Source organism: Callorhinus ursinus, unplaced genomic scaffold, assembly GCF_003265705.2.
Source record: "Callorhinus ursinus isolate GAN/ISIS: 27379988/994484 unplaced genomic scaffold, GSC_fseal_2.0 scaffold8, whole genome shotgun sequence".
Taxonomy (NCBI): Eukaryota; Metazoa; Chordata; class Mammalia; order Carnivora; family Otariidae; genus Callorhinus; species Callorhinus ursinus.
The window spans coordinates 61,602,207-61,627,207 of NW_027397070.1; the positions used below are offsets into that span (position 1 = coordinate 61,602,207).

At 38.1% G+C, this 25,001-nt stretch overlaps 1 protein-coding gene across 4 annotated transcripts in view; it reads right to left on the reverse strand.

Annotated features, from left to right (window-relative positions):
* TRIP11 (thyroid hormone receptor interactor 11) overlaps nucleotides 1-25,001 on the reverse strand; it is a 62,078-nt gene that overhangs the window by 33,117 nt on the left and 3,960 nt on the right. For 2 of the 4 annotated variants that reach the window (XR_012379132.1, XM_073895749.1), the window contains exons 2-10: nucleotides 23,518-23,579; nucleotides 17,453-17,563; nucleotides 14,300-14,578; nucleotides 12,633-12,701; nucleotides 10,102-10,270; nucleotides 8,068-8,439; nucleotides 5,318-5,358; nucleotides 4,454-4,540; nucleotides 780-992 (exon numbers count right to left, since the gene is read on the reverse strand). Coding sequence is in view for 3 of the 4 variants with exons in the window: in XM_073895749.1 (XP_073751850.1) it covers nucleotides 780-992; nucleotides 4,454-4,540; nucleotides 5,318-5,358; nucleotides 8,068-8,439; nucleotides 10,102-10,270; nucleotides 12,633-12,701; nucleotides 14,300-14,578; nucleotides 17,453-17,563; nucleotides 23,518-23,579 (1,403 nt within the window). In the remaining variant the exon portion in view is untranslated. The remainder of the gene's footprint in view (nucleotides 1-779; nucleotides 993-4,453; nucleotides 4,541-5,317; nucleotides 5,359-8,067; nucleotides 8,440-10,101; nucleotides 10,271-12,632; nucleotides 12,702-14,299; nucleotides 14,579-17,452; nucleotides 17,564-23,517; nucleotides 23,580-25,001) is intronic. The other 2 variants (XM_073895750.1, XM_073895751.1) reach the window with 2 other exon arrangements.

The window sequence follows — 25,001 nt, forward strand, 5'->3', positions numbered from 1 at the left end:
TTCTCTCATTTTAGTACCTAACAAAAATTCTGCAAAATGTCATAAATAATAGAAGAATAATCCTCAGATACTTCTAATCCTTCTTAAAACAATATTTTTTAAAAAAATCCCAACATTTAGGAGCACCTGGGTGGCGCAGTTGGTTAAGCCTCTGACTCTTGAGTTTTGGCTCAGGTCATGATCTCAGGGTCATGGGATCGAGGCCCACGTCAGTCTCCATGCTCAATGCACAGTCGGCTTGAGGCTCTTCCTCCCTCTGTCCCTTGCCCTGCTCATGTACACGCCCACACACACTCTCTCTCTCTCTCTCAAATATTTTTTTTTTAAGTCCCATCATTTAAACCCAACAAAATTACTAACATCTTAGAGCAAATCAATTTCATTATTTAGAGACTAGAACTTAAAACCAGAGAAGGTACATGACATATGTTGCTCATTTCCAACTCTTCAATACTGGGGTAGGAGTCATACAGCCCATGAGCCAAACCCGGCCAGCCACCTGTTTTTGTAGATCAAGTCTTACTGGGCTACAGCCACGCTCATAGTTTACATGTCACAAGAGCGGAGCTGAGTACAACTGAGACCACTATATGGCCTGCAGAGCCAAAAAATATTTACTATCTAACCCTTTACAGAAAAAGTTTGTCAACCTCTATGATTAGATTATCAATGAAGCAAAAATATTAATTGAATCACGTTGTAAATCACACCCATCACTTTCACTTGTTACTCCAGTGTTCAGTGTACTGAGAAGAGCTCTGGTTTTCACATTGTGTTACCTTTGTAGCTTCTTGGTTCTGTCTGTCCAATTCCTCTAACTCAGCTACAAGTATTTCCTTCTCAGTGAGACTCTGATTAAGTTCCTGCTCCTTTGCCTCCAAAGTCAGTCTTAAGTCATGTAATGTTGACTTTAAATCCATCTCTCTCGCAGCTGTACTTTTAATTACTTCATACTCACTGTTCAATTTTAAAAGTGATAGCTGAAGCTCTTCCTTAAATAATAAAAAGGGGGAAAAACAACATATACTGTCAACTGGAAGAAGACACTAAAAGATTAAAAAAAATATATATATATATATATACACACACACACAAAACTTGGGAATCTATTCTCAGATGCCTGTGTCGGAAACATTACTGAATAAGACCTCCGTAACAATACATAACATTCAACAAATCGGGGCGCCTGGGTGGCTCAGTTGTTAAGCGTCTGCCTTTGGCTTGGGTCGTGATCCCAGAGTCCTGGGATCGAGCCCCATGTTGGGCTCCCTGCTTGGCGGGAAGCCTGCTTCTCTCTCTCCCACTCCCCCTGCTCGTGTTCCCTCTCTCGCTGTCTCTCTCTCTGTCAAATAAATAAATAAAATCTTTAAACTAAATAATAAATAAAAATTCAACAAATTACAGCCTTCACTCATGTGCAATTTTATGTGTAGCTTCAAGAAAAACATTTCTGTAACACCAAGACAAGATGGAATGACTGTTCAAGTTCATCCAGCTCCAGCTTCTTTATTTAAAAACTTTCCCATTTGGGAGCCTTCCTGATCCCACTCCCACCGCTGCTTCCCTTCTGTCTGCTGCTTCTCTTGCCCCACACACACTCTTCAAAATCTTCCGATTCTCCCGTCTCTCTGCACTTCCGTTCCCTAATGTCCAGTCACCAACAACCATAAACTAAATAAACATCTATAAAAATCAACATTCATTCGCTCTCTAATTAGAAAACAAAAGGCTTCTTTTCCCTTATTAAAGGAATTTCCCTTATTACTGGCTCCTGTCAGCACATGAAACTTTTCTTTGACCCAAGAAAGTAGACTCCTTCCTTCCTTTGCCAACCAACCTGAGCAGAGACTAGGTTCCCCTCTCTCAACTCTTAACAGTCTTAAAGATCTATCTAACTATATATGATTTTTAAACTATATTTTATGTTCTGTTCTACTGGTATTTAATGCTTTTACTCCAAACTCCAGAAGTGGGACAGTTCTCTACGCTCCGACACTGTTGCAACCTCTGATTGTGATGTTTGTGATACAAGAGTTTAAAGCCTTCTTTCACTGACAGAGAAATATCAAACTTCTATGGAATCTACTTTAAAGCAAATAAGAATCTTAAATTTCTACAAATAAAGAGACTATACATACCTTACAAACAGACCAGTGAAAACTAGAACATCTGCCTCACGATTCTCATTTTAATTCCAATTGAAAAGTTTATTCTGAACTACAGTTGATGAAAACAGCATTCTCTTATGCCTTTCTAAAGTTATTATATGTGCTGGGCGCCTGGGTGGCTCAGTCGTTAAGTGTCTGCCTTCAGCTCAGGTCATGATCCCAGGGTCCTAGGATCGAGTCCCACATCGGGCTCCCTGCTCAGCGGGAAGCCTGCTTCTCCCTCTCCCACTCCCCCTGCTTGTATTACTGCTCTCGCTTGTCTCTCTCTGTCAAATAAATAAATAAAATCTTTAAAAATAAATAAATAAATAAAGTTATATGTGCGAGGGGACATGGGTGGGGGGATGGGGTAACTGGGTGATGGGCATTAAGGAGGGCATGTGATGTGACAGGCACTGGGTGTTATATGCAACTGATAAATTACTGAACTTTACATCTGAAACTAATGACGTACTATGTTGGCTAATTGAATTTAACTTAAAAAAATAGTTATATGTTCAATCAGGAGAATCACAAGTTTCTTCTCAGGTAGATGTTAAGAACATGCACGGCCTTGCAGGTACATTTGGCATTCTTAAGCAGTGAGCAGACCCGTAACAGAGAAAATTAAAGGACAAGTTATGAAGGATTACTTAACATCAAAGAAAGGAGCAACAGCTATCAGGCCTGGCTACAGAATCCAAAAATATCATGGCAAAGTTACAGATCTATCAGATATGCGCAGAGATCTGCAAACTACGAAGTACACCTAGGAGAGTTAGGGAAAGGAGCAGAATGCAAAGGGAGCAGAAAAGAGCAGAGAAAATATAGGTAATATAAGAATTAAAAAAGAGTAGGAGACACTGGCTTTTAGTAGATAGAAAGGGTGGGGGCAAGGATCCCACAATGCATACAACAGTGCATAAAACTAAGAAATTTCCATGCTGATAACATCCCTTTGAGAAACACTGCGTATATGCTAATGTGGAAGGATACTGAAAATATGTTAAGGTATATATGAATAGTATGTATAGTATGCTAACAGTTGTATTTTTTTAAAGTTATTTATATAGGGCGCCTGGGTGGCTCAGTTGGTTGAGCGACTGCCTTCGGCTCGGGTCATGATCCTGGAGTCCCAGGATCAAGTCCCACATCGGGCTCCCTGCTCAGCAGGAAGTCTGCTTCTCCCTCTGACCCTCTTCCCTCTCGTGCTCTCTGTCTCTCATTCTCTCTCTCTCTCAAATAAATAAATAAATAAAATCTTTAAAAAAAAATAAAGTTATTTATATAATCATACATACATAAGTGTAGTCTGGAAGGATGGACATACAAGAAACTGGTAACTGCCTTTAGGGGCGCCTGGGTGGCTCAGTCGGTTAAGCGTCTGCCTTCAGCTCAGGTCATGACTGGGATCGAGCCCTGCATCAGGCTCCCTGCTCAGCAGGGAGTCTGCTTGTCCCTCTCCCTCTACCCTTCCCACTGCTTGTGTGTCTCGCTCACTCTTGCTCTCTCTCCTCTTTCAAAGAAGTAAATAAAATCTTTAAAAAAAAAAAAAAGACTGTTTTTGGAAAAGAGGCCAATCAAAAGAGGTGCAAAGGATACTCCATTTGTACCATCTAAAGGTTTTCCATATGAATTACTGAATTTGTACATCAGTGAATATTATTTTTTATAAATTAATTTTTTCAATTGAGTTAAGACACTGGCATATAACTTAATAATACCAGCTTAGAACTATCCTGCATTTAAGCACCTGTCTTAGCCAGGGAATTATCCCCGAGTACTATAAACATAAAAAATACCTCTCCCCATCCCCAACACTGCATTACAGAATTTTATTCCAACACTGCTACCAATACACACAAAGACTCTATCTCTACCACTGAGAACGTATCCCTCTTCAGCCCTCACCACTAAGAAATTCCACCACACTAGAAGGTTCCAGAACATACGAGCAGTTGATAGATTCTGTAGGACGCCACTACAGCCACTCCAGACTCTAGAACCACCTGTGTATGTTGCTGCTGTCAGGACTTCATCGGAAACCAAAACAGAGTCTTTACCTATCTTTTTTGCTCCTATCTGTATGCTTACTGGCTGCCTTATCTGTAAATGTGAACTCTGGTCAGCCTCTCATACTCTGAACTTTGCCCAAATACCTCAGCCTGGTCTGACAAGCATCAATGACACCAGTTTTATCCTCAGGACTCTCAAGACCTAAACATTCCATTTTGATATAAACTGGCCCTCGGCTGTGACCTGTAATACACACATTTTAATTCTGCCCCCATTTTTACTGTACCTACCTTTTCTTGACTCAATAAGGACTTCTGTTTTTCTAAAGTTTCAACATGCATTTTAAGTTTCAAATTGTCTTCAGTGAGACTGTTGTCCTACAAAATGTTAAAACAGTGTGTTTTCAGATAAATTTCAAGTTTACAAAAAAGTAGGCAAGCTGTACTATTGTGCATTTTTACTCAGCCTTTCTCTAGTGACACATAAACATTATAGGCATGCAACCCTGGACCATCTAAAGCCAGTCACTCATTTTATAAATATTCTTAGAATTTTATTATATTTCAAAAAATATATAAATACATTTACAAAATAGCCTGTAATCATTAGTAACAGAAGCAACGCTGAATTCCTTAAGGGAAATCAAAATGCATTCCTCACTGTGGTGGAAAATCTGCTTCCACTATCCATAAACATAATGTCTGTCAAATTAATCTTGAAAGTGATATACTTGCATTTTTTAATTATGTAACTTTTAAAATTATGTCAATTTATGATTCAAAAAGTTTGTTATTAATCAGCAAACATAAAATTACTAAGATGCAAGTTCCTAGGATAAGTTCATGTGAATTTGTAAAAAACACAAAACAAGCAATTACAATAATCAAAATATTTTTTCTTAATAAATCAAAGCCAAAAGCTTTTTCTCTTTAAAATTAGTTTACCTGGCACCTGAATGGCTCAGTTGGTTAAGCGACTGCCTTCGGCTCAGGTCATGATCCTGGAGTCCTGGGATCGAGTCCCACACTGGACTCCCTGCTCAGCAGGGAGTCTGCTTCTCCCTCGGACCCTCCCCCCTCTCATGCTCTCTATCTCATTCTCTCTCTCAAATAAATAAATAAAATCTTAAAAAAATAAAAAAATAAAATGTTTACCTGGTTTAAATTACTCAGTCTCAAAATTTCATTTTCAGCATCTGTAAAAACAACAATGAATCTGACATTAAAATTCTTCAACTTAATAATTACCTCCTACATTAAACTCAGGAATAAAACTCAATTAAAACTTGACTGTATCAAAGAAATCAAAATATAAATAAATGCCAGTAGACGCTCCATTAAAATGCAGTCCTACGGAACCACAGAAAAAAGAATTATAATTGTATTCTGGATGAGTTATAAGTTATTGCCTTGATAAAAACATTAATAACAATGTTTCAAAATGAGTTGATTAGTTTGTGTAGCAGGAAACAGTAAAGGGACTGAGACTGGGGAGAAATGGTTAAAAACAAAAATGTACATTTATACCACAATGATACAATAATCTCTCAATTCTCTAAAGTGACTTAGACATGACGACAGATAAAAGGACCATTCAAGCTGATATTACAGATAGACCCACATACAGAAGCCGTTCTAGGAGAACACAAAGACAGAATACCATTAGTTCAACTAAAGTAATTCATTCAACTTTCATTCAGATAATAGTAGCCATTTTCTATGAGATCAGTTAGTTTCTGGACAACAAGATGAAAACATTTAGTCTCTGCTTGCTCTCAGGGAGCTTTCAATTCAGAGGGAAAGGAAGCACACGACTCCAGTACTGTGTGATACAGGGAGCACGAGGTGCTACTAGAGCAAAAAGGGCAAACACCTACTCCAGACTGCGGGGTGGGGGCTAAGGAGGGCCCGAAAAGCAGTAGCATAGGTACCTCCCAGCAGATACAATACCTGCAATGAATCATAATATACTTAAGAGTCAGCAGAGAGAAACAGACACACTCCACACAAATAGCAGCAAATGCGAAAACGAGAGAGCTAACAGACAAAGTCACTGGCTTAAGGAGCTATATACGAAGTTCAGTATGGCTAATGCTTAGCATGTTAGGAGAATGGGAAGAGGTGAAACTGAAGAGGGACACAGGCACCGGATCGTGAAAGACATCAGATGTCCAACAGGAAGTTCAGACTTTATCCTGAAGTTCACAGGGAGCCACAAAGTACTACCATCAGGGGAATTAAACCTGTTTTGTGTTTCTGAAAAACCTTTCTGGCTACAGAGAGAAAAAAGAAATTGACTGAAGGAATCATGGAGACCAGAGAATAATAACAGCTAACGCTTTTATAATGCTTACTGTAGGATAGCCCCTGTTCTAAAGAGAACTCTGCAGCTAGTAACTCTCAGAATCCCCATTACTACTACTACAACTATTTAGAAGATAGGAGTATTATCCTAACCAGAGGGATGGAAAAACCAAAGCATAGAGATGTTAATTAACTTGCCCAAGGTCAGCTAGTTAGTGATGATATTCTTAACCACTCCACTATTTTGATCCAGTAAGAAACGGCTATAGTCGGGACACCTGAGTGGCCCTGTGGGTTAACTATCTGCCTTCGGCTCAGGTCATGATCCCAGGGTCCTGGGATCGAGCCCCGCATCGGGCTCCCTGCTCAGCGGGAAGCCTGCTTCTCCCTCTCCCACTCCCCCTGCTTGTGTTCCCTTTCTCGCTGTATCTCTCTGTGTCAAATAAATAAAACCTTAAAAAAATAATAATAATAAATGAAAATAAAGCAAATAAACCCATATGAGTCATCCAATATGCTAAATAAATGGAAAAATGTATTTTGAAAGGAGCAGAGCTACTTGGAAGTCAAATGAGAGAGAAGTCTAGAACCCTAGTGAATGGCCTTCTCTTTGCCTTCACGGCAGCTCCCAGGACTGAGGCCCTTCTGAGAAACCCTAGAGCTCCTCTGGGATACAATCCTGAAATATTACTGAACCAGAGAAGCTAAGGAAACAGAACTTACAGGACATGCTGGGTGATGACTTCAAACTTTCTGGTGAGTCACCGAGGTAAGGAGAGGAAGAGGAGGAGGAGGACATGGTGACTTTGAACCTAACTCTAACTGGAGTTTATAGAGCTGGCCATCCAGGTCAGGAGCCCACGAGAAACAACTAGCCAAGGGGTGTGGGGAGCACAGCACACAAGGGCTAGAAACCCCCAGAGCAGCAACGAAACAGTTCATAAGGTGAGAGTTTATACTGTGAGAAGACAAGAGTGCAAAATAAAATCCATCTTCACAGCTAAGAGCTCCCATTACGTGCTCCCGGCATGAATGAACACCGGTGTTTGGCCTATCTCATTAAATAACTTACTTTTTCTAACACAGAACACAGGTAACTAAATATCATCTTGGGCATGGAAAATGGTGAAGGGCCTATGGCTCTTATCACTCTCATGTCTGCTTCGATACAGGACATCATTTCAAAAGGAAATACAGAATTTTGAAAAAGGCAGGCTGCGTTCCCTCATCGGAGGGTCTGAAACCTAGAGTTTCGGAAAGTATCTGGTTCCATGCAGACTAACAGAAATAGGCCCATACCGCCTCCCAATAAACAGCTATATATACATTTCTCAGAAAGCTACATGGCTTCCTACATCAATGATTCCATGTAACTACTTAAAGGATGAGAAAGGGAGGCTGAGAGACATCCAGCCAACAATGAAGACTTTTTAGTAGAAAATTCCATTTGTGAGCCATTAATTATGGCACCGAATCCAAAACCAAACAATTCTATTCCACTTCTACAGTCAATTACAGGAATACTCCACTTCCATAAAGTACTCAGTCTGTCTCTAAAAACTAGTACGTAATAAAACACCAGTCATAGGTGAGTTCCAAACCTTTTACACCAGACAGTGCTCGCTGCAGTTTGAGTACTCCCTCTCCCACCGATGTACTCTGTGGAAGGATTCGTTCTTTTTCTATCACAGTATCACTTTGCTTCACAGCTTCGGGCTGCAATTTCCTACATTCCAGTTTCCAGCTTTCACATTCTTCTGTTATTTGTCTGTTTTCAACATTTAGGCGTTCTTGTTCCTTCCTCAAAATCTCCCTGTCATTTTCTGTAGAAGATAATTTTTTATTTATGTCTTTTATTTTATCCTCAAGTTCTTCAATTCTTTTTATAGATGCTACTTTTTCATTTTGTAGATCCTGTATAGTTTTCTGCATATCATGGATTTTTGAGTGATGAGTTATTACCCCTGAGCCACCTAGAACATAAACAGAAAATCAAGGACAGCCAATGTCAACTACCGAGAGATAAATAGCTTGCTATATACTACCGAGAGATTTAACAGACTTGAGAACTTGGAAAATCTTAAAAAGTTAAGACAACAATGAGATATCATTACACTCCAATTAAAATGGCCAAAATTCAGAACACTCACAACACCAAATGCTGGTGAGCATGTGAAGCAATAAGAACTCTCATTCATTGCTGGCAAAATGCAAAATAGTAAAGCCACTTTTGGAAGACAGTTCAGCAGTCTCTAACAAAACACACCCTTAACATATGATCAGCAATTGCACTCCCCAGTATTTACTCAAAGGAACTGAAAACTCTTATCCACATGAAAACCTGAACAATGACATTTATAGCAGCTTCATTCATAACTGCCAAAACTTGGAAGCAAGGATGTCCTTCAGTAGGTGAATGGATAAACTGTGGTACATCCAGGCAATGGAATACTATTCAGCATTAAAAAGAACTGAGGTATCAAGCCATGAAAAAACATGGAGGAAACTCAAATGCACATTACTAGGTGAAAGAAATCAATCTGAAAAGGCTACATACTGTATGATTCCAACTATGTGATGTTCTGGAAAGGGCAAAACAATAGAAACAGTAGAAAGATTGTGGGGGAGGGTGGGTGGGAGGTGAGCAGGCAGAGCATAAAGGATTTTTAGAACACTGAAACTACTCTGTGTATTATAATGATGAATATATATCATATGTCTGTCCAACCCAGAGAATGTACAACACCAAGAGTGAACCCTAAGGTAAACTATACACTTTGAGGGATCATGATCTGTCAATATAGGTTAAAAAATATACCATTCTGATGAGTAATGGTGATAGTGGGGGTGGCTATGCATGTGTCAGGGCAGGGGTATATGGGAAATCTCTGTACTTCCTTCTCAATTTTGTTATGAAAAGAAAGTCTTTTAAAAAGTTAAGTTACCAAAATAAAGCATTCTTATTTTAGATTTTTTTTAAGTAATCTCTAGCCTCAATGTGGGGCTCAAACTCATGACCCCAAGATTAAGAGTTACACACTCCACTGACTAAGCCAACCAGGCACCGCCATAATAAAGCATTTTTAAATAAATAGTTGAGGAAAAATATTATTTGAATCAACTACTAAAACACTTATGTATATGAGTTTGAAAGAAAGTGAAAATATTTCTAATCATTTATTACCAAAGTATCATCACCAAACAATGCAAAAAAAATCTATATATTGTAACTATTTGTCACAAAGACAAAAGGACCTTACCATTTCTGCATAATCTTACAACAGTGATGCCATTGCAAATTTCAGGCAGATGAACAGAACGAGTCATTCACTCATTCTTTAGAATGTAGTCCAAGTTTACATCAGTGTGTTGGTCTTACAGTACTAGGCTTGTCATTTAATTATGTTATCTAATCCATTAAGTTAATAAAACGAACAACCTTGGGGCGCCTGGGGGGGGCTCAGTGGGTTAAGCAGCTGCCTTCGGCTCAGGTCATGATCTCGGGGTCCTGGGATCGAGCCCCGAGTTGGAATCTCTGCTCAGCGGGGAGCCTGCTTCTCCCTCTGCCCTTCCCCCCCTTGTGTTCTTTCGTTCTCTCAAATAAATAAAATCTTAAAAAAAAAACAAAAACTAACAACCTTGTTGTAACAAGTTTTCCAGTTCTTCAATTTGTTCTTCATAGTCACTTAATTCTTCTCGATGACGACGACTTATTTCTGTCAATTTCTGTTGGTATGCATTTTGTAAAACTGACATTTCATGTTGATGGTCATCGATTTCCTGACTTCGAGTCTGTTTGAGTTCCTTAAAAAATAAAAACAAGGTTAACTACATTTATAATCAATGACATACCTAAGCCATTTCATTGCTGTGCAAAAGTCTGTATTAAAAATAATTCTCTGAACATGCTAAGGCTATAAAGAATTTAAACACAGGCCCCAAATCTGGACAAATCTGAAAAATTCTACTCTTTCCTTTCTTGGGTCTTAAGAACAGTTTTTCTACTTTAATGAGAGAATACCAGCAAGAAAAAAAATGAAACAAAAGATGAATAAAAATATCTTGGCTACCCAAGTTAAGACCACCAGTCTCTCTCCTAAGGAATCTGGATCTTGAGCTTAGTCCTTCAAAAAAGGAAATTGTTAGGACCACAAGCACTGTGATAGCTGCACCCAGAAAAGTCTGTCCACTGTGTCCCACTATCTAGATCCCTGATCCTATTCCCATTCCTGTTCTGCCCAAGACCAGAATGCTCAATTCTTCTTTTAATCCTGGGGACAGACTACCCTGGGTCCTTCCTGTAAATCTTCTTTTGCTTTATTTAGCCAGAGATGGTTTTTGTTGCTTATAACCAAGAATCCTAATCAATAAATTAACTTCTATTTCCCGAGAAGACAAGTTATTCTTTAATCCTGTGCACTTACTTATGTGCCAACAGTTGGCAAGCAGCTTCACATTTAAACCTTAAAACGATCCTACAAGGAAGGTATGATGAAATCTACTATACTGATGATAAAATGGAAGCTTGGAAAGATTAAGTAACTTGCTCAAAGTACAACAGCTGGTAAATAGCAGAGTCAGGATTCATATACAAGTCTGACTTGGGACCCCACCCACGTTAGTATTGTAATAAAAATAAAACCAAAGACGAAAAATTCTACACCTGACGATAATTTTTTTTTTTTAATTTTAAAGAGTTTATCTGAGAGAGAGAAAGAGGGAGAGAGAGCATGCGCCTGTGTGCAAGAGAGGACAAGCAGGGTGGGGGGGGGGGAGGAGCAGAGAGAGTGGCAGAAGTTGACTCTCCACTGAGCACAGAGCCCAACATGGGGCTCAATCTGGGACCCTGGGATCATGACCTGAGCTGAAGGCAGACACTTAACCAACTGAGCCACCCAGGTGCCCCATATGCCTGACAATAATTTATACACTAAAAACAATTCATTGCCGTATGATACAATTATGTAACTAAGACTTTTCTTGAAATAACTGACAAAAAGTAGCAAAATTCCACCAAAATTAAGGGAAAATAATTATTTACAATGAACAGTATTAACATTTTATTTTGTCAATATCCTTTAACCCTAAACCCTGAAACTTTAACAACCTCGGAAATGTTTGAACAAAGACCATTTTGGTGAGCCTCAGTGGTTAATCGTCCGACTCTTGATTTCAGCTCAGGTCATGACCTCAGGATCATGGAATTCAAGCCACACATTGGGCTCTGTGCTCAGTGCAGAGTCTGCTTTAGATTCTCTCTCCCTCTCCCTCCCACTCACTCTCTAATAAACAAAACCCTTAAAAAAAAAAAAAGACAATTTTACAAGACGCAAATCAAGTAGAAACTAATGAAATATAAACTACTTAAAAAAACAAATGTTCAAAACCAAGTGATTTTGGAAAGAGACATTTTTATATACCTTGCTGTCGTAAAGGATGAAAATACAAAATGGTAAAAAGAAACAATCATAATCTATATAGTTTTATAACTGAGCCTTCTATTAGACTTATACTTTTTTTTTTTAAAGGTTTTTATTCATTTATTAGAGAGAGAGAGACAGAGAGAGCACACAAGCGGAGGAAGAAGCAGACTCTCTGAGCCCCATGCAGGGCTGGATCCCAGGACCGGGATCATGACCCGAGCAGAAGGCAGACGCTTAACTGAAGGAGCCACCCAGGCGCCCCAGACTTGTACTTTTACTTTTAATAAGCAAATTTTAGGTGTATAATGCCATTGTTCCAGGGCGCCTGGGTGGCTCAGTCAGTTAGGTGTCTGCCTTCGGCTCAGGTCATGATCCCAGGGTCCTGGGATCGAGCCCCACGTTGGTCTCCCTGCTCAACGGGGTGTCTGCTTCTCCCTCTCCCTGCTCCTTCTCTCTCTTGCTCTCTCTCAAATAAACAAGAAAATCTTAAGAAAAAATAGTCATGGGGCGCCTGGGTGGCTCAGTCGTTAAGCATCTGCCCTCGGCTCAGGTCATGATCCCAGGGTCCTGGGATCGAGCCCCGCATTGGGCTCCCTGCTCCGTGGGAAGCCTGCTTCCCCCTCTCCCACTCCCCCTGCTTGTGTTCCCTCTCTCGCTGTGTCTCTCTGTCAGATAAATATTAAAATCTTAAAAAAAAAAAAGAAAGAAAGAAAAAATAATCATTGTTCCAACAACCTCCTTACCTTAATGATACTTTGAAGTTTGCAGATTTCGCTTTGATCAGAGTTATTTGATCCTTGTGCTTTAGAAGTCTAGATCAAAAAAACAGAATTAGAAAATAATTGTGTTGGCTTTTTGTAAAAGAGAAAGTCACAAACTAATTTTATTAAAAAGTATTTTTCAGGGGCACTTAGGTGGCTCAGTCGGTTGAGCATCTGCCTTCAGGTCAGGTCATGATCCTGGGGTCCTGGGATTGAGCCCTGCATCAGGTTCCCTGCTCAGCGGGGAGTCTGCTTCTCCCTCTCCCTCCCCCTGCTCATTCTCTCTCTCTCTCTCAAATAAATAAAATCTTTTAAATATATATATATATATATATATATATATTTTTTAAGGGGCATTTCCCAGACAAATTCTGATTAAAGAATGCCAAGCACCTTTTAAAGAACTAAGTCCAATTGTGAGTAATACACAACAAATAAAAGATAATTTTCAAAGGACATCCAGGCTGTCAGTTAAGCATCCGACTCTTGATTTCAGCTCATCCTAGGCAGTGTTTCCTAAAATGTGTATCAGAATCACCTGAGGAATTTACTTGTTTGAATGCAATTTCCAAGGCTCTAAAATAGGCTATGAAATCCTAATTTCTAATGGTAGGACAGAGAATCTACGATTTTATAGTACTTTAAGAACTACTATATTTTTAGAGATAAGATGGACAAACTCATCGTTCTAAGATTTATTTTGGATATTGGGAATGTCTAGCAACTTGGGAAGCAAAAAGGTAATTTTAATTGGTAGGGTTTCTCCTTTATATAACTAGATCGCACTCACAAAAAAAAAAATAATTTCTTTACTTATATACTTGTTCTCCACACTGATGAAATGAAATCCAAATGTACAATGTTCCAGTTTCCTTTGGGTCTCATGTTGACTGACATCAATAGTATACAGAATCTGATATATACAGTGAAAAGTGTCCCTTGAAGGAAAGTTTATGCCCCAAATAGCAAGGATTTAATTTCTAATGTACAAAAAACATAAAAGTTTAACGTATTTTATACCAATGATCAGATTTTCATTTTACACATAACTGTTAAGAGGAACCTCAGAGAACATCTACGCAAGTAGTTTCAAATCTGGGGTCTTGGAGCCATGGAGTTGCCATCAAAGAAGCCTCAGGGACTCCAGAGGAATAGATGCTAGTTCAACCACAGCAACTCCATTTTTCTCTCTTTTAAGTCCTGGACTTTTAACTTTTCATTTTAAAACATGGTTCTGTTGCTCTCAATATATATATATATTTTAAGATTTTATTTCTTTATTTGGCAGAGAAAGAGTATAAGCAGGGGGAGTGACAGGCAGAGGGAGAGGAAGAAGCAGACTCCCCGCTGAGCAAGGAGCCCAATGCAGGACTCGATCCCAGGACCCTGGGATCATGACTTGAGCCACCCAGGCTCGCCAGCTCTCAGTTTTTTTGAAAATTTCTTCCAAATATTTTATAGAGGAGGAAACAGAGGCTAAGAAAGAAAAATGACCTGACCAAAATCACTCAGAAAAATCACTGGCAGAATTAGAACACAGGTTTTCAAATTCCTAGTCCAGGGTTCTTTCTGATACCAAAAGTTCTACATAGAGAACCACTATTTTTCCTCACTAATAGTTTTCAAAGACTCATGATAATTTTACCTACCTGAGCAATATGCCTCCAATGACCAACTTCAGATTCAAGTCTTGCAACTTCATTTGACAACCTGTTTATTTCTTGTTGTGACGAAATTATGTCACCAAAGTCCATGTCATCGTCGTGGAAAGCTGAAGCAGGGTGACTGACCCGACAGCCGAAGGGAGAGGAAGCAGGGGCTGCTGGTACGCCACCAGCTCCTGAATGTGTGGACTGAGCAGCTGACTGCAGCTTCAGCAGCTGATCCTGCAGTGCGATCTGTCTTGCTTTAAGATGGCTGATTTCTACCTACACATTTATAATCTGTATTTTAGAGAAGGTACTTTAAAATAACCATACTGATGTCTTTATAGACTCATAATGTTAAAAGTTATAATAATTTGTTTAAGATTATCCAATGATGGTAACTCTTTCAGCTGAATCCAAGTCTTCTATAACAACCCAACCAGTACATTTTTATTTAAAAACCAAACATGACTACCAGTTAAAGCATAGACAATGTTTCAAATAGTACAAAGATCAGAATATCTCACTCATATGTCAACTAGAACAATGAAATTCTCAGTTAAATATGGCCTTAACTATCTTCATGTATCAGGTAGTACAGGCAATTTCCAAGGGTTCTATTTGTATTATCAGAGCATAAGTGATGGGAAAATGAAAGCTGCAGTAGTCTGTGTGTTAGAAAGTTTCTTTGGAGCATCTGTTGGAATAGTCTTATGTTACTGATTATGGCGGAATTTAGGCTTAAAGTGCACCAGAATCAGGAGTAACTTTGTACTGGTCTGTACAATAGCTGGAAGAATGCTTTATTAATCCATTCTTAGGTAACAGTAAGCCTGTGGTTATTATTAGCCCTTGAGTCTTAGAAAGAAATCATATAATGAGAGAGGCCTTGGCTTTAGCCTTGGAAAAAGGAGCCAGTGAAAATTTGACTTTACTCAGGGAAAGAATAGTATAAAAATTCTGAGACCCTTAGTGGAGTTTTGACTAAGGTCTGGCAATACTAACTCACTGTCCAAAAGAAATTACGAACATATGGACTTACCACAATGCCATATCCATTCTCAGTGAGAGATTACTCAAAATATAAAAGTGAGTAAGCTAGGTAGAATTGAGATAAACTTTCTGTAAAATACCTACCCCAAAAGACATGCTGCCACAATGGAGACTATGATACTGGGAATTAGCCGACCAGTAACAATATTTCTACACATGTAAAGCCAAGCAATTAGACAAACAAAAACCAAACACAATTATGTCAAGTGTCATAACAAACAGGTTTCTTGTACCAAACCCCTTCTCTAAAAAAAAAAAATTTGAGAGACAGCACACATTTCATTCATTTGCCCATAACTGACATGAGTTAAATTGCATCTCTGAGGAATATGAACATCATAATGAGGGCAGAAAACAGCAGAACTTAAGTATATTCATATATTATCTTTCATTCTAGTACAAAATACTGAAACCCAAAATTATTTTCAAGTGTAGCTTTAATACAAAGTTCTCATTATAAAACTAGTATTTATATCATCACGTTAAAAAATGCAAGCTAATAACAAAGAGGCATTTCTAAACTAAAATGCTTAATTTGCCCTCTAATATCAACAGTTAAGTAGAAAATAAAATGCCAGATTTTCCACAGCAGTGTTTTCAATTAGGACGTAAGCATGAGAATCACCTATGGAGTTTCTGAAAAATACCAATACCAGGGCCCCTTCCCAGTACACCAAAATCAGAATCTCCTGGAGGACACAAATGTGTGTATTTTTTTAAAGTATCATGGATGATTCAGCTGTAAATCCCTGGGTGGGAACTACTGCACTACTGTAATATTTGTAAGTCAGTGCTGATCAAAGTGGTCTATGGACTGAAGGTATAAATGTTTACTACCAGTGGGCTTTTACCTTTAACTTGAACTTGTAATTTTCTTTTCTTATATTCATTTTATTTTTGTAGTAATTTATTTTTATTGTATTTTATGAAATCAATTCCCAACAGATTGGGAATTTAAGCTCTAGTTTATATTTATCTTTAACGTGGCTTGCTTTTATTTTTCATCTTAGTATGTTACTGAAAGAACTAAAAATCAATGCATGTAAATTTTAAAAACTCATATATGGGGATGCCTGGGTGGCTCAGTCGGTTGAGCATCCAACTCCTGGTTTCGGTTCAGGTCACGATTTCAGGGTCGTGAGTTCAAGCATGGTGTGAAGCTCCATGCTCAGGGCGGAGTCTGCTTGAGATTCTGTCTCTTCCTCTCCAACTACCCTTCCCTCCCCCACTCTCACACATGCTCTCTCTCTCTAAAATAAATAAATCTTTACACTTCATCTTAGCCAAAATGCCAAGAAGTGATAAAAATAAATAAATCTTTTAAACAAACAAAAAAAACCCAACTCATATGAATTTATGGTAGAAATGAATATTTAATCAACAAACTAAAGAAAACCCAAATGATCTGGATAATAAAACAAGAAATAGCTCAATTCCTAGGAGTATTTACTGAATTCCATTTATGTACTACACACTGAAGATAATTTAACAAAAAAATGAAACATGGAAACATAGTCTATATTTTAAGGATTCATTTTAGTGCTGTTTAAATTACATAATATCTACTACCAGCACTGCAAAGAAAAGATAAGCCAATTCCAAAATAAACATTTCTAACAAACTGAAGGGAAAAAATATTTATAGAACAACCTAAGTCAACTTAATATACTTAATATTCTGTTTTTCCATGGAAAGTCAAATAAATGCCAATTCAATATATATGAACACTGGTAGTCAAAATCATTTTTAAAAACGAAATGTCATTAGCAATGATCACATTGAGTCACAATTTTAAGTAAATAGAGGAAAGATTAGGTGTCATAAAATCAGAAATTATAAGCAACAGATGCCTGAAGATACTTTATTGGAAGAGTTTTCCTCTTTTGGAAGTAGGAAGTAAAGGTTAGCTTATAAAATATAAATTTAACAGAAAAGCTTAGAGTTCTTGTTAAAACAGCAGTATCAAACTGAGTTGGGAATTACTAACTTCATCACCCTTTCAGTATTTTTATGGATCTGTATATAGCTTGATTTATAACTCTTAAAAACCTTCCTAAAAACATTACTAGGAAATAAATATGAAGTAACTGTAATAACTTTTACCTCCTTCTGTTGTAGTTGATTCCGATAACTTGTAGATTGCTGCTTTATTTGAAGCTCTGACGCTTCATGCTTCTCTTCTAAATCAGTACAAAGTTTTTTGAGTCTCTCATTCTAGAAACAAAGAAAAAAAGTATTTTCAACAAAAAGACTAAAAGTAAAATATGTAAGTTATCTGCATGGCATCATGAAAAACAGATCACTTTATCCAGAAAAAGATATAAAATACAGAAGTTCTCAGACAGAATTCTGGCCTTTGAAATATAGTTTTTATGAAAGCTACAACAGCGGGGTGCCTGGGTGACTCAGTCGTTAAGCGTCTGCCTTCGGCTCAGGTCATGATCCCGGGGTCCTGGGATGGAGCCCCGCATCGGGCTCCCTGTTCCGCGGGAAGTCTGCTTCTCCCTCTCCCACCCTCCTGCTTGTGTTCCCTCTCTCGCTGTCTCTCTCTCTGTCAAATAAATAAATAAAAATCTTAAAAAAAAATAAAAATAAAAAATTAAAGCTACAAGAGCAATAAGCATGTTTATAGGAGATTATGCAAAATTTTGAACCAAAGTAAAAAAAAAAGTAAATCTTGTTCAGTTTGATTTTCTGCTAAAAAAAGGCCAATGATCAATGTTTCCCCCACTCTGCATATCCAGGGTCTAGCATATAATGGGCAGTATATGTCTGGTTAATGAATAAACTATATTACATTACACATTTCAACTTGTGTTTTCTTCCCAAACATAACTTTTTAAACGCAATCTTTTTAAAAAAGACTTCTTGCTGAAGTACACATAGGAGGCCAAAGCTTCATATTATCTATCATGCCTTCCACACTACCTATGTGCCAGGCTCCTGAGGCACCTCTGAAAAATCCAATTTGAAAACCATACTAGAGATCAGTTCAAAAACTAGTTAGAAGTACACAAAATATTCTAATTCAATGAATCTAGATATCATAGTCTTTTGTTCTAAGATTTTGGAAAATACGTTTAAAAAACTACTTAAAATTTTGGGACACCTGGTGGCTCAGTCAGTCAATTGTCCAACGTGGTTTCAGTTCAGGTCATGATCTCATGGGTCATGGGATCAAGCCCTGTGTTGGGTTCCCTGCTCAGCGGGGATTCTGCTTGAAAGATTCTCTCCCTCTGCCCCTCCCCCCACTCATGCCAGTACGCACACGCTCTCTCTCAAATAAATAAATCTTTAAAAAATTTACTTAAATTCTACGTACTCAAATATTAAATTACCTTAACCTATTATCATTCCTTGAGTTTCAATGAACAAGGACATTATGGAGCAACATAAATGGGCACTAAAGCTTTTTGCAAAAGAATTTACAAATTATCACAGATAACTTAGTAAGACTAAGAATTCCACTAATTTATCTACAAACACAATTTAACAATGAAAACTGAGAGAAAGGTGACAGATGTGGTGGGAAAAAAAGTTCCTGCTAGAAGGTAAAGACTTTTTCACTTTGAGAATATCACCCGTTTTCTTAGAGTCTAGGAATTTCTTACATCAACAGATGTGAAAGTTATGATTCAGGGAGATTATATAAATACATAGAGAAAAATCAAAGGAATAAACATAAACCCTAGTTTGGGAGTCTGCCTCCAGAAATCTAATACAGATTTTGGTTATGAAATAAGACACAGGCCCATGCAACTAATTATCTTCTATTCTTCTGGTGGCTTCTGCATGACTTTCTGTGAGCTTTTAACATGAAAAACACCAAACATAACTGAAGCAACACGATATAGTGAAGTCAAAACCCAGTCATAAAAGCCCACTCTAGGCTTTTTCAGATAAAAATAACTAAGGCTATTTGTTGAACTCTGGTTAATAACTAGAACTTGAAAACTTCCAATTTGGCCAATATCTAATTGCTTGTCTGCCCTCACCTCCCTAGCCATGTGAAGAGTCACAGTTAACAAAGTACATGAAGGACAGATTCTCTTCACGTGGCTGATCTATGACATTACTTGTGAGTGGCTGTATTTTCTATTATATGGAATACAGAACTAGGAGGGCTTGTCTGATGTGAAAGGAAAACGAATAAACACACATAAAGAACAGAGGAGTAAAAATGAGAGAGAAATCCCTGGTGGTCTGAAGTTTTGCTTGCATCCCCTTTCTAAAACCTGGTTATGATTTCTGCTCATGAAATCCATGAGATTCTCATATCCTTATATTATTCCATCATGCTCAACCTCTGTTATACCATCAAGGTCTACTGGAACCAACTTTACTTTTTGAGTTTCTTTTTTGAGCAGTCCTAACTATCTGTAAGGACAGATGCTTAAGACTTTATTCTTTCTTAGACGTCTTCTAACAAACAAAGAAAAATTACTTATTTTTTAAATAAAATAAAACTCAGAGCGCCTGGCTGGCTCAGTTGGTGGAGCGTGCAACTTGATCTTGAGGTTGTGGGTTTGAGCCCCACATTGGGAGCAGAGATTACTTCAAAATAAAATCTTCAAAATAAATAAATAATAAAATAAAATAAAATAAAACTCATTCTATCTTGCAATTACCATTAAGGGTCATTGAGCCCCTTATAAATCTAAGAATATTCACGAGGTTATAATGACCTTGTTTTTCTGTCTTTGAAACATTTTGATATTTTATCATCCTAAAAATTATTTTATCATTATTCACCAATTATTCTCAAGTAGGTTTAAAAAAAGTCTTATATAATAAGAAAACAGAAGCCTGACAGAATCACTCAGAAGAATGACGCAATAGTGAAATAACCAGTTTTCTGACTGCAGTGCACAAAGCACTGTACCACCTTTCAAAAAGGAAAAAGCTAGAGACACCCACCTAAGTAGCGTCCTTTTGGTTTTATTGTTTTTTGCTTTCAGGGAACACAAGAAAATTCAGAACTTTTGTTTCCATAAAGAAAAGAAAACCGACAGAAGAAAACATTTCATAGTTATTAAGACAACTTAGAAGACAAATGTGAAGAGACAGAAAACAGCAACCAGAGTCTGATGGTTGTGGTGAGCAGGCTGCAGAGGCAAAAATCCCAGCCAAGTCTGGAAGTAAAAATACCCTAGAGGAATCTTCTCAAACTCCAAAATTAATGAGTGAACAATATATTTCTAAGAACAAAAAAGAAATGTGGTGTTCTCATCAAGTTAGTCATTCAACAGGAAAAGATTTTACCTCACAGTATTTTGTGACAAGGCCCTGAGCCATCCCACTTTGCTAAATGGCTTTGTGACAGTATTCTTTTACTATATATGATACTTGAACACCAACATTTACTTGATATAGTTCAAACGTGGACAAATGCTGTAGGCAGGTGTGTATACAAAGGTGACTGGGAAGAAAAAGATGACATAAAGTGAAAAAAATTCAGTGGACTGATCATTCTAACTGGTATTTATATATCTAATTGGTATTTGTAAATCTGATATTTATAAATTGGCTTTGTAATTATGGAGCAAAGATGACAGTCATCATCTTTTCAACAAAATCATAAGCCATCAAAGTTTTCAAAAATACTGGTTTTAGTGACATGAGAAAAACCAAAGTCATGATCAGCTGAAACCTATTATAGATGTAACCGAAATTTGGAATCAGTATTTACAAAATAACATGCATTTCAGTTCATGCATAAGAGTTAAAAAGCAGTTAACTGCAAAGAACACTATTTTGAGTATATATGTTTTCAAAACCAGAAATATATGGAATAAAAATATGGACTTGCCATAAATAAGCCCTTTTTTTTAAGATTTTTTATTTATTTTTTTTTTGAGAGAGAGAGAGAGAGAGGACAAGAGCGGGGGGAGGGTCAGAGGGAGAAGCAGACTCCCCACTGAGCAGGGAGCCCGATCTGGGGCTCGATCCCGGGACTCCAGGATCATGACCTGAGCCGAAGGCAGCTATTCAACTGAATGAGCCACCCTGGCGCCCCGCCATAAATAAGTTCTTATTAAAATTTCTAATAAAGTTTTTCACTATCCATTTTACTCCTACTTCTGTAAATTACTTACAAAATGATTTAATACAAAAAAAATTGGGGGCGCCCGGGTGGCTCAGTCGTTAAGCGTCTCCTTCGGCTCAGGTCATGATCCCAGGGTCCTGGGATCGAGCCCCGCATTGGGCTCCCTGCTCTGCGGGAAGCCTGCTTCTCTCTCTCCCACTCCCCCTGCTTGTGTTCCCTCTCTCACTGTGTCTCTCTCTGTCAAATAAATAAAATCTTAAGAAAAAAAAAAATTTAAGAGTTCACTGGACCCAGATGGTAAATGTGATGAGACTTTTTCTTGGCATAGAGGGTTAAATTGAAGAAACCTAACTAACTCAGTCAGCTTCAAATATTAATGTCTGTAAGCAAATCTAATTTCCTCCGGAAAACACAATGACCTCTGTCTATACTAAAACTTTCTATTTAGGGCTGCCTGGGTGGCTCAGTTGGTTAAGCATCCAACTCTTGGTTTTGGCTCAGGTCATGATCTCAGGGTTGAGGGAACGAGCCCCACAGCTTGGAGCCTGTTTGAGATTCTCTCTCCCTCTCCCTCCGCCGCTCCTCCACTCACGCTCTTTCTTTCTCTAAAATAAATAAAATCTAAAGACTTTCTAAATAGAATTTTATATTTTTTAGTTTCCTGATGGCTTTAATCATAGCTTCACCTTATTCCCTTATTGCATAGTCATATATGGGGTGAGGGTATGAAGTGTTTTTGTGCTGACACACAGCAAGAATCAGTCACCTTAGAAAACAAAGCCCTTGGATAATCCAACAGTCTCTTTTCTTGTAGCAGGTGAGTAGCTCAAGCTACTGTGAATAAGCATCAAATGAGGAAGGTGGCTTTCATTTGGGGATGCATTATATCAAAAATATTTCTAAACACTAGAATCATGCTTGCATTAACCCCCCATGAGAGATTTGAAGTGAGATCAACAGGGGGACAGAAGAGTTCTCTCTTCCCTCTCAAGCTCAATAGAGAGCAGACATTCACTAAGCAGGTTCACCCTATTTATTTTTTCCCCCAAATGGACACTGGCGAATTTACCTAAATTAATGCCACTACACACATCTCTGCCATTTAATTTTTCTGGATGGGCCTGTACTAATTAATGAGTGCCTTCTCAAGGATTTCTTAGGGATTAAAGGAAAAATTTTCTCTCTCAGCCATACAAAGAAGTATTAAGTTCATCTGTCACCGAGGCATCTACTTATTAGGTAATTACACCTAATGCCTCAAGTGTCACCAAACTGCCATCTAGAATTGAGACAGAATACCATGACAATCCCTCTTGAGAGGTCCCTCTACATCCACCTTAGTAATCTGGGCCAGAGTTCAATAATGCTTGTCAGTAAATATTTTCTGGTATTTTAAATTCAATTTTCTCTGTTGATGGGCTCAGCAAAGAGGAAAACATGCTTACCACAGTCCCCTAAAAATATATTTTAATGAAATATTAAGTGTTCCCTCATTGTTCTTATCCATAGGCTAAACAGTTGAGTGTCATTAGTACTTTACAGTAGATCCCATTTTAAATCATTTCATTTTCTTTACAGCTTTCCTTCGAGCCTTTCCCAAGTTTTCCTCATCCCCATTAAGTACAATGTCCAGAGGTAGTCACCACGAGGCACTAACAACTGGGAAATAAATGGTAAAATTAGTTATACCTATACTCTTTACTTCTTTGTGTACAAATACCACTTTTTTTCATGTTAGCAGATTAAAAAGGTCTAGACTAAATAGAATTGCATTCTTCATATTATACTTCAATAAATGTACTACTGCAATTGAGCACACTGTCAGAACACAGTAATTCCTTGATAAATCGTTGCCACCAGTATTTCTACACTAGGCATTTTCCGACTTCCAGCATGTAAAAGATGATGGGAATGTTAAACAGCAAAGTGGAATAACATGTAAATATATTCTTCATCTAAAAGATGATGATAACACTGAAAAAGAACTGGGATAAAGGGGAAGAGATAAAACTGGCAAGCACTGCAGTAAAAAGAGAGAACTGAAAAACAGTGTAAGTTACTGTCATGCCTTCAAAAAAGAAAAAAAATCTTAAGTTCAATAATAGTCTTTAATTTTCCTTACCTCTGATCTTAAGACTGTATGAATGGCTTCAATTTCCTTTCTTCTAGAATTAGGTAATTCTGCTATGAAAGAAACAGCATATACTGAATGTATGATCAACACCATGTAAATAAACAGGCATTTTAAAGTACATATATTTCACTGAGCTTTCAAAAGAATGGTATGCTGATCTGAGAATAAACTCAGAAGACATATACCACTTGATTTTTATCACAATTTCCTATTGCCACATATGTGCTTTATCATCACGTAAGTCATTCTTTTTGCCTATCTTTTGTACCTAGGTAGGACATCTACATTTCCCCCTTGGAAGTGTTCATTAAAATTTTATTATGGAAAATTGAGTTTTACAAATTAAATCTCTCTCTGTGGGCTTAGTTTCATTTTAGATGAAACTTACACAACTGGGGTTTAGGCCTTACTTCTAACTTCTGCTCCCAATCTATCAAATAATAATGACTCCTAAATAAAGAATAAAAATGCACTAAAAAAACACTTATGTCAAGTAACATGGGCATTATTTAAAATGGGAATGAGCTCAGTCTGCTCTTGTACATTTTCATTTAAAAAGAGAGTCAGAGGGCGCCTGGGTGGCTCAGTTGGGTAAGCAACTGCCTTCAGCTCAGGTCAGGATCCTGGAGTCCCAGGATCGAGTCCCGCATCGGGCTCCCTGCTCAGCGGGGAGCCTGCTTCTCCCTCTGACCTTCCCCCCTCTCCTGCTCTCTCTCTCATTCTCTCTCTCAAATAAATAAATAAATCTTAAAAAAAAAACTATTAAAAAATAAAAAGAGAGTCAGAGGGTGCCTGGGTGGCTTAGTCGTTAAGCATCTGCCTCCTTTGGCTCAGGTCATGATCCCAAGGTCCTGGGATTGAGCCCCACGTCGAGCCCGAGCCCGTCGGGCTCCCTGCTCTGCGGGAAGCCTGCTTCTCCCTCTCCCACTTCCCCTGCTGTGTTCCCTCTCTCACTGTGCCTCCCTCTGTCAAATAAATAAATAAAATCTTTAAAAAATAAATAAATAAAAATAAAAGGAGAGTCAGAGACAGGGCACCTGGCTGGCTCAGCCAGTGGAGCGTGCAACTCTTGATCTCAGGGGTCGTGAGTTCAAGCCCCACACTGGGTGCAGAGTTTACTTAAAAAAAAATAATAATTTTTGTGGGGCGCCTGGGTGGCTCAGTCATAGGGCATCTGCCTTCGGCTCAGGTCATGATCCCAGGGTCCTGGGATCGAGCCCTGCATCGGGCTCCCTGCTCCGCGGGAAGCCTGCTTCTCCCTCTCCCACTCCCCCTGCTTGTGTTCCCTCTCTCGCTATGTCTCTCTCTGTCAAATAATAAATAAAATCTTTAAAAATAATTATTTTAAAAACTAAAAAAAAAACAAAAACAAAAAACAGAGTCAGAGGTCAGCTCTGTCAAAATGGCACTGTTGATGCAACCAGAACATCATCATCAGTTAAGATTTTTCTAGGTGCTAGTATTTTTCATTA